Source organism: Limulus polyphemus, unplaced genomic scaffold (assembly GCF_000517525.1).
Source record: "Limulus polyphemus unplaced genomic scaffold, Limulus_polyphemus-2.1.2 Scaffold7046, whole genome shotgun sequence".
Classification (NCBI taxonomy): domain Eukaryota; kingdom Metazoa; phylum Arthropoda; class Merostomata; order Xiphosura; family Limulidae; genus Limulus; species Limulus polyphemus.
This window is the reverse complement of record NW_013672656.1, coordinates 24,131-35,084: the sequence shown is the minus strand read 5'-3', so window position 1 is coordinate 35,084 and position 10,954 is coordinate 24,131. Positions and strand designations below refer to the sequence as shown.

The window sequence follows — 10,954 nt, the reverse complement described above, 5'->3', positions numbered from 1 at the left end:
TCTACGGTCTTGACTTGTTAACATATCTTGGTTCATGGGATTACCCAGCTGATTATTGTTGATTGTTTTAGACTCACCAGTCACTTTCTACAGTCTTGACTTGTTAACATATCTTGGTTCATGGGATTACTCAGCTGATTATCGTTGATTGTTTTAGACTCACCAGTCACTTTCTACAGTCTTGACTTGTTAACATATCTTGGTTCATGGGATTACTCAGCTGATTATCGTTGATTGTTTTAGACTCACCAGTCACTTTCTACAGTCGTGACTTGTTAATATATCTTGGTTCATGGGATTACCCAGCTGATTGTTTTAGACTCACCAGTCACTTTCTACAGTCTTGACTTGTTAACATATCTTGGTTCATGGGATTACCCAGCTGATTGTTTTAGACTCACCAGTCACTTTCTACAGTCTTGACTTGTTAACATTTCTTGGTTCATGGGATTACCCAGCTGATTATCGTTGATTGTTTTAGACTCACCAGTCACTTTCTACAGTCGTGACTTGTTAACATATCTTGGTTCATGGGATTACTCAGCTGATTATCGTTGATTGTTTTAGACTCACCAGTCACTTTCTACAGTCGTGACGTGTTAACATTTCTTGGTTCATGGGATTACCCAGCTGATTATTGTTGATTGTTTTAGACTCACTTTCTACAGTCATAACTTGTTAATATGTTTAGTTCGTAACTTGTTAATATATATGATAAGTTACTGGGGATTAAAATGTTTTTTGTGGTCATTATTTTGACTTGTTTTTTACCTATTACCATATTTTAGATAGAAAACTTAACAATATCTCAAGGAACAATGACCTACAAACACAACACAGATTGACAGCTAACATTCTAAAAAGAACTTTAATAACTATTTAATTTGTGGAGATAAGAATTAGGTATGGAAACCTTCAGTTAACTTTGTTATATTTTGGAAAATAAAACTAACTAATTTTCATGTAGGTTGCTGTGACCCTCAATCCAACAGGAGGTACTATTGACACCATTCAATCTCAACCACATCATTCAGTCAAGGGAGGATCTGGCATTGAAGCTCGAGATCATCCACATGTTTCTTCCAAACAACCAGCAAGTAAGACAATACCTTCTAATGAAGTTACCAAAGAAAAGAAACGAAAATCTTCTTCCACAAAGGTAACTTGTACTTTTCTTTGCTTTTAACCAATTCCACATTGTACATTAGTTAGAGTGCCTTAGTGATCTCAAAGTTTTTTAAAGTTCATACTTAAGGAAAACTACAGAGAGTTTTGTCTGTTGTACTAAAGTGATTTTGAATGTGTAAATCAGAAAGTCACTTTGCAGCTTTTATAAAGTTTTGGTGAAATGTTCAGTATGAGAACTATATTTCAACAGTGTTTGGCAGTTTGTTGGTATTAGGATGTCACTGAAAATTGTTGCTTTTGGGAAGAGTATGTAACAACCCTTTCTAACATAATATATTCACCCACTCAAATCATAAAGATGTGTTCACATCTGGGATTTAGAATTTAAAAGATTGGGATATTTCTTATACTTAATGTATTGCATTGTAAAACAAAAGAATATGGAACAACTTCGGGAACCAGAACTGTCCAGAAGAGACTTGCAATGAGTCATTTCTCAGCTGTGGTAAGCAAAGGGTGGTGTCTTATAGCAAGTGAGAGTCTAAGAACACTAAGGTCAATGGTAAAAACCATCAACTTGCCACAGACAACAATATGCAACTAACAAAGAAGGAAATCAATCTGGAAATGAGGGCAACCAGGTATGGGTTCACCAAGATAAGGCTTGCAGTCATAACTCCTATTCAACCATCACATACCTCAAGCTGATTGAGAATGAAATAGGTATTCAAGTCACTAGACTCAATGCTTATGAATTTCTGCATGATTGAAAACAATCATCCTCTTTTATAAAATGGATTATGGAAACCAAGCAGGGAAGAATGGTGTGCTTTGGACATAACAGCCTTGCAGTGGAAACTGTGCTGTTGGACTGTTGTCAAATGGAACATGATTGGATGTGGCAGTATAGACTGTAATGACATAGTGAGGCCCCACAATTGTTTTATATACCATGAACCATGATAGTGGTTCATAATAGGGATCTCGAGGAATTGCACAAAACCCTAATAGAACGTTTGGGCAAAGAGTAAAGATTCATTTCAAACAGTACTTTAAAATCTTTACTATTGACTGCTAAGGCTGTACACATAAAATGCACAAAAAGGATGTATGTTAGACTTACAAGGAAAAGAAAATCCACTCAAAAAGGCCCATTTGTAATTCTTCTTATTATTCTCTTGCCAGCCTACAACAAAAATGACTTGGTATATTGCACCCAAACCTTTTGTAGAATACTAAATAAGGTACTGCAAAGGTCATAGTGTATTGAAAAGTTGATTTGTTTCTTCTATATTTTACATAAGCTAATTCTAGTGTAAATGATATTATCATTACCACTTGAAGTTAGCTTTCTTACAAATATCTGGTGTTCATTTTAGAAGCTTAAGTAAGTATAGGGTGAAACAGGAATTACCAGCCAATAATAGGTGACTGTAACATGTACATACTCAATGCTTTGTATACTATGCAATCGGTGTTCTTAGGGAGCCAACCTCTATATTATGTATGAAGTGACGGAGTAAAGAAAAACAATACACATATTATTAAATTTCATTACACACATTCATAGAATAATTAACTTAAGACATGAAGGTTTATTTAAAGTAATGTTTTAAATGTATATATTTTATTTGAAAGTGCTTCATTTCTACTGGTGGGGGTTGTATCTTTGTCTAGGTATACATTTGCTCATTGCGATGCATTATATATAGAAAATTTAGTTACATAGAAACTAAATGCTCATTATATTCTCAAATAAATCTGCATATCAATCTCCAGCTGCAGCTTAGATTTTTACCTCTTGAACTAATGCGGTCAAATAGTCAATAGCTACAGTAAATCATCATGAACCATATCAGCTAGTTACTAGATATGTTTATTAACATCACAATGTATAAAGGTAGCTACCATATCAAGTAATCATTTGCCTATAGTTAAGGAAAAAGAAAGCCAGCAAACAAGATAAATAAGAAATTGGGAATTTAAAAACCTGCAAATAGGGATCGTAAAAAAAGTAAGGAAACAAGGTAGGAGATACTTTAAACGTTATTTACTCAAATTACAAATACCTATTTTGACTCCACCAAATGTAAGTCTAGGTAACAGCAAAAATATGGATTTGTAGTTTGAGTAAACAATGTCTATAGTGTCTCCAACCTTGTTTCCTTACTTTTTTTATGATCCATATTTGCAAATTTTTAAATTCCCAATTCTTTGTTTATCTTGTAACATACTTAACTTCTGTAGTTAAAATTTTGTCTGTTTTAATTTAAAACATCAAAACTGAATTTGTGTTTACAAAGAAGAAAAGAAACAGATTTTCTTTTCTGAAAGAAATAAGAGGAAATGATACTTTTAATTTTTCATATTATCTATCATGTTAGTGTTGCTGTTTATAAACGGATCCCACACATAAAGAAATCTTCTCATATTATTTCCTTGATATAGGATGGTGGAAAGCTGGGAACTTCATCTAATAACATTACTCAACCATTCACAGAAATCTTTGGTCCCTCACTCAAGCCTCACCCTTCAGATTCTGGAACCAAGCAGAAGGTAGGATTGTGTAAAATTAGGCTTGCTGTAACATTTATCTTATTAGTGTACAATACAAAGTAAAGTCAGTCAGTCAACAGTTTTAATGATGTAGTTCTACTTCTCAGTAGCAGTCAGTCAGTCAACAGTTTTAATGATGTAGTTTGACTTCTCAATAGAAGTCAGTCAGTCAACACTTAATGATGTAGTTCGACTTCTCAGTAGAAGTCAGTCAACAGTTTTAATGATGTAAGTCAACTTCTCAGTAAAAGTCAGGTAGCCCTTGAGTACCTTTGCACAAAACTTCAACAAAAATAATGAATGAAATGATGAGCTTGGAAATAATAAATCTTTAACATTTGTTTTTTGGATCTTGGTGTAAATTGTATGGTATTACTAACGTTACTGCTAATTTCTGTACATTATTAACACATCATAGGGTTATTTTAGTTACTGATGTATCTTTTATAAGTTTAATGGGATTACCATTTAATTTTAACACTGCTGTTATATTACCTAATGGTTCATAAAAAGTTTTTAAATGTGGAATACTTTCTAGGTACTAATATAGGTATCAAATTTTGTTTATACTGAATTGAAATAAAGCTATCAAAATTTGTAAATAAGCCGATATAAATAGTCGGTACTTGGTGAAACTCCTTAATTACAGAACTGAGGGAAGACAAGACAATTCAGTAATATAAATAGCTTTGACATACTGATTATATTCAGTTGTCCATTATTTCTGTCTTCTGCTGTATCTTCAAATGGTAATTTGAAGGTAGATTCTACTTCTACTGGAAATTTGATACATCTATAGCATTGGTTCATGTATTTAGTACTGTGAAACTTATACATATTGCCTGATAAAATCAAAACCTAGTATTTCATAACTGTGGGCCTGGTGGTTAAGGCACTTGACTTGCGATCAGGGTCATGGATTCGAATCCCCGTCACACCAAACATGCTCACCCTTTCTGCAGTGGGGGAATTATAATATTACGAGCAATCATGCTATTCAGTTGTAAGAGTAATCCAAGTTTTGACTATCTGCCTTACCTCTAGTCTTTCAATGCTAAATTAGGGACAGCTAGTGTAGCTTTGTGCAAAATTCAAAACAAACAGTCATTTGAGTTATAGATTTTATGTCTTGTATTTTAATTGAGTAAATTAGTGTTTATTACACTCAGACTTACCTTGTACAGGTTCTGTTATAGGTATATGTTTAAAATTAGAAATAAACTAAATTATACGTTTTAAACCTGTTATCTCATCATTTATAGGAAAGTGGAGCTAACATGCCAAGTTCCAAATCATTGTATGGAAAGTTATCTTCAAGTAAAGAAACAAAACCTGCATCATTTCCAAAGGACAAAAGTAAGGAGACAAAAGATGTGAAGTTTCACAATAAAGAAGTGAAAGAAATACCTAAACGACCTCAGTCACCATGCCAGAGTTTAAGTTCAAGTGGAACAAAAGTGACCAAAAAAAGAAAACGCAGTGCTTCAGCATCATCAGTGGCCATTTCTGTTATATCTACTGAGAGTTCCTTAAAAGATAAGCAACAGAAAGACAGAAAGGATAAGAAAGATGGTCAACACAAAACACAAACTAAAGCTGGCCCCTCAGAGAAGGAACATGATAAATCTACCAAATCATCTTCACAGATATCATCCAACAGCTCTCTAAAAACAAAAACTGAAGTGAAGAAAAAGAAAGAAAAGAAGAAGGATGGTCAATCAGATGAGAGTAATATAAAAAATTCAACATCCAAACCAAGAAAATTAAAAGAAGAAAAAAGTTATCACGTACTAGTTCCCACAGACGTTGAAAATCTTATAAAGTTGCCCGATGATGGTAACAGCAGTCCTGCCTCAAGCATTAGCCTGTGTTCCTTAGCCACTGGAGGGATCCATGGTCCTCTTGCTGCAATGATGGCAGAGATGGAAAAAGAGAGTAAGTTACTGTCTCCACTGTCAAGCAGTCCTGGTTCCCCAACTGGAGCTCGTCTAAAGAGTAAAGAAATGTTAGATTTGAATGATAGAGAGACTGAAGAAAAACTTGATGTTGTTAAAACTAACAAAGTGAGAAAAGACTTGCTACTTCCTAAACATGAAACAGATCAGGTTAGAGTGTCGGAAGGAACAGTGGAACATCATTCCCAGTGTGATCCAAGCTACATGGCTGAATTAGAGAAACTTAGACAACAGATAATGTGTCTAAGAGATCGTGGTCATATCCAGCATGTGGTAGATGTCATTGAAGAGACTGGATTATACTTTGTAACTGACTCAACGTTTGATTTTGACCTATGTTCTTTAGATAAAAACACTGTTCATAAATTACAAAGCTACCTAACGGTCAAGTGAACAGATATACGCTTTAGAGTGATCATTAGGACAAAATCATTGGACTGTGGATTCACAATTGCAAATAGGTTAAACTGATATTTTGTGGAGGAAGCCCTGGAAAATTACACTATGAACTTCCAAATGAAATTAGTACATTTATTTATTTCAAGTCTAAGATGCTTTAAAGTTTTTATTATTAAAAAACAGTAGTTGATTTAATGTAGGCCACTTAAAGTTAGGGTTAAAATATCTTAAATAAATAAGCATACATAAAATAGAAGGAACTAATTAATATATTGTTTTGTTTTTTAATTGGGTATGAAACTTTAAAACGACTGCAGGAACATTTTGATATACAATCTCAGTTTTTAAGTTACTGTAATGGTTTTCAATGATTTCTAGTTTTTATATCAGCTACTTCTAACATTTTTATTTTCACCTAAATTCCTTTTCCTAAAAAATTCATAACAGAGAAAGAAAATTAATGATCTTGTGTACATTTACAAAGTGAAAAATGATTAATAAACTCGGAAATGGGCTTCTAATAGGTGTCATATACTGTATTTATAATGTACCCCGTCACATTTTTGGTTTAATCTATTGTTGGCAACACGTATCTGTAGAAATGGAATATTGATTTTGTAAGTAATTTACCAGTTAACTTTACTGGTTAATGCACTAACAAATTACAGCAGTACAAATGTTGTTAATGTATTATAATAAAGAAATACAAGTTTTCTGTATTGACTTAAGTAAATCAGTAGTAAAATTTTCGTTCCAAAAAAACATATTGGATAAACTACATGGGCACACTAAGGGCGTTACCATGGGTACGTCATAATCTGTATGTGTTTATGTATGAATGATGTTTTTTTTTTATATGCGAGATATTTATAGCTCGTTTAAACCGACTAGCTGGGGCTTTAAAATAAAACATTTAAAAATCAATTATCAGTGTTAATGGAGATACAACTGCGTTATATTAACAATCAGTTTGTAAAAGTGTACCCTTCCATTTATATAATTTGATATGTAAGGAATAATGCATGCCGATGTTGAAAAGTAGCACCACGTTTCGAAATATTTTCCTATGTCAGGTTTTATGTGAATCATATAAACCAGTTTTGTTTTGTTTTTAATTGGTGCGGGTACACTTTTAGTTTAGGGGTAGTTTTTAAGTATCCGGAAAACTTAACCCTTCAATTGTATATTCTATATACATAAAGACTATGACTTGCATTGAAAAAAATTGTCTTAATTATATGTTGATAATTTCGGAGACACAAGATTAGTTATGTTTAATCGTTTGAATAGTTACACTTTACAGAATGCAGCCTTTGTGTAAAAATGACTACTTTGTGCCATTAGAATTGATATTATATCAACCTTCTAGTGTTTCAAACGAATAGTAGCATTCCGGTAGATGTCGCTATCTTAGAGGTATAGGTTATTATTATTAATATTCGTTTATTTCCGTTTTTTTTTTATTAGTTCTTAAAACTATATAAGCAAGCATAACCATATTTTTCGGAATTATTTGCGAGCATATCTAGCATTAAAATGACTGTTTTGTAGGTCATATTTTTACTAAGATAAATAATTTATAAAGAGTAATTTACCTATGTCTATATTGCCTTTTCAGTGTTTATATATATATATTAGATTACGCTGTGGTTGTAATTACGGGGGAAGATAATAGAATTTGTGGTTCTTTTATAGACAAATGTACGACAATTATCTGTCAGTATGGTAGGTAACGTGTGATATTGAGCGTATACAGACGTACAACACGCCAAGTGTGTGTGGTTCAAATGCTATTATTTGAAATCTAAAGTAAACGGAGATTTCATTAAAAAACAACCAATAGTCTTACTGTGTTATATAACACAATAGCTGTGTGTAAGATTTTTCTAGTGAAATGTAATATATTATTCAATGTGCATTTTTCGTTCTTGTTAAATTCTTAAGAGCACTTAATAAAAAAATTAAAAATATGTATATAAAAAGTTTAGTTTATATCCGAAATTAAATATATTTCTTAACCAGTGCTAGAGAACGTTGGCTTTTTGTAAACTCCCCGTCACATTTGGACAGTCCGTCCAGCACACACACACACACACACACACATTACCATTCTCCCTCGTGAGCTAAAGTCGGACACCGTGCGACCGCTCCGGCTCAAGAGCTGTTTGGCCAGGTGATAAGGGCATTTGACTCGCAAGCTGAGGGTCACGCGTTCGAGTCCCCGTCACACGAAACATGCTATCCCTTTCAGCCGTGGGGGCGTTATAATGTTACAGTTAATCCCACTATTCGTTGAAAAAAAAAAGTAGCCCAAGAGTCGCGGTGGGTGGTGATGACTAGCTGTCTTCCCTTTAAATTAGGGACGGCTAGCGCAGATAGCCCTCGTATAGCTTTGCGCGAAATTCAAACCAAAAGCTGTTGAAGTTTTTTATACAGGGTATTAAAAATGCATGCTTGCGAATAGATTGAATAGAGTTGTTTAAACATTTGTTTAACATCAAGTAAAAGCTTGTAATGGTCTATTCTTTTATTGGGGTGTGTCTGCGAGTCAGACTAGTTTCGGAGAATTCCACTCCTCATCAGTGACCCTGGACACTACCACCGATGAAACTTCAGACCAAACCAAGCCTTTATAGTAGTGAGGTATCCACACTTAAATACACGATTTGCGAATAAATTACTCTATATGATGACTTCTGAACACACGCACACAAAAATGACACTTCTTTTTAGACCACAAAACTTATTCATTTACACTATGCTTCAAAAATTCGGCTTCCTCAGAATTTAACAAATGTAAATAAATTTTATTTTGTGATGAAAAAACATTAAATATGTTACAACTCTGTAGTTTACATAAATGTATTGTATATTTATATATATATAAAACAAACACTAGTAATATACCAATATTCATTGAAACAATTTTGCCCTCTCTCATCAGTACAAATTAGGCTTAACGCTGTAGGCCTAGTAAATATTAATGTTTGATAAAATACAAAATTAAGTGAAACTAAATTTTAGCTGCTACAAGTACACTTATATGAAAGTTCAATTTAACTTTCAACGCTTAGCAACAATAGCTGTACTAACTTTAGCATAGTCGGCGTAAGTTGTAGATTATAAGTATCATAGCTTAAGCCTTAAGCAGAGACGTCGCTAGGCATTGCACACGATGCCCGTGTTCCGATTCTGTTTGATACTGCGTCGAATTTCCAGTTGGTGTCTTGAAAATTCAGAATAGAAAACCATGATCGATATCATACTGAAACGCCGAAAATTCACGCGCTAATGGGCTCGAGCCCCGAATATTTTAAGCACCTAGCGACGCCGATTGGCCTTAGCTAACCATTCTATAAATCTTTACACTTGGAATATGAAAAATTCTTATATTAAACTTATACTTGTAACGAAAGCAGTTCATGCGTATTTGCCCGAAGGTAGTTAGTTCAATGCATAAATAGTAGTGTATATGTATTTTGTACCTATACCATGACCTTCTATTTTTGTGCGCGCCATCTTTTTTTTTTTTTTTTTCTACTTCGGCAATGTCGAACGGTCACACGGAGATCATCAGAATTATTCAGTTGACTTATGTTCAAAAAGAAATAACAAAATATATTTGATAACCCAGATAGGTATTGCTACGTTTTAATCTTTCCGATAACATCGCCATGGCAACGAAGAGATATTGGTTCAACAACACGAATAGGCCCACGCCTTCATTTCTCAATAATTCCAATGATTTTTTGTTTACTTGTTTAAGCGCAAAGCTACACAATGGTCTATATGCACTCTGTCCATTGCGGAGAATCAAACCCCTGGATTTTGGCGTTGTAAGTGTGTAAACTTCTCGCTGACACATGGCAGAAATAATAGAATGAACGACTCGAGAATAAAAAAATCATATTATAAAAATTAAACACAATACCAACTGCGTCCAGAAACAAAATTCATTGCTATTGAGAATTTACAGTCGGGACTAGGCATTCATAAATTATATTAGGCTTACTGATTCACAGAAGGCATTTTTTCACTTGTTTAGCGCGTGCTCGAGCCGCCCTGTTCCATATTTACTGTCTAAGCCTTTTTTTTTCCATGCAACGCAGTTTATACTTCCTGACGAAGGGCTTCTACCCGAAACGTTTTTCAAATTTTGTATGTTATACGTCTAAAAATATTTAAAATGTGAAACAATTTATTTGTATATATTTTAGCATCATCTACTGATATTTTACTGAAATTGTTTTCTAAGTAGCTCCACTTTGGCTATTAGGACCGTACTGATATATCAGAAAGTTAAGATTTATACATATATTAAAGAAACTCAATTTGTCACGTGAAACGCTGTGGAAGGAAAATATCTCTATTTTTTGGAAAAAGCTGCAAGTCGTCTCTAATTTTGAACTACTGACCAGAGGAAAGGCAGTTAATCAAAAGCACCCTACCAGGCTAAGTGATTAAGTAGTCACTCTTAGAACGTTCCTACAGCTTTACCACCAACCCAACTCGTACCCGCGAATAGTGTGTTTTATAAATAACGTTTATATAATTAATTTATAATGTTATGAAATCGCGTAGGTTCGATTAAAAAAATCAGTTTCTTATCAAATCAAACATTAAAAAAAAAAATGTTTAAAAACGGAGGAGGGAGATGATGCCATACTGTTTGCCGACCGATAAGTAATTATCGGTTTGACATTTAATTTACATTAGGGTAGACTTAAGCCCCTAGATTTACTTGGTGTATACAGTGGTCCATTTTTTTACTGCAATAATTGTATAAAGGTTATATCTTATATGTAAAACCCGATTTCGTTACGAAGGTAATTCAGATAATATGTGCGCAATATCACAGAATGCTTTTCCATAACTGTTCTCTACCTTCCTCACCTAGACCCTGGCCTACATCATAG

General features: G+C 33.7%; 1 protein-coding gene across 1 annotated transcript in view; it reads left to right on the top strand.

Annotated features, from left to right (window-relative positions):
• LOC106474300 (protein AF-9-like) overlaps positions 1-6,559 on the top strand; it is an 8,910-nt gene extending 2,351 nt beyond the window's left edge. The window contains exons 2-4 of the mRNA XM_013934988.2: positions 968-1,159; positions 3,577-3,684; positions 4,947-6,559. Of these exons, the coding sequence (XP_013790442.1) occupies positions 968-1,159; positions 3,577-3,684; positions 4,947-6,032 (1,386 nt within the window). The 3' untranslated portion in view covers positions 6,033-6,559. The remainder of the gene's footprint in view (positions 1-967; positions 1,160-3,576; positions 3,685-4,946) is intronic.
• The last annotated feature ends 4,395 nt before the right edge of the window (positions 6,560-10,954 follow it).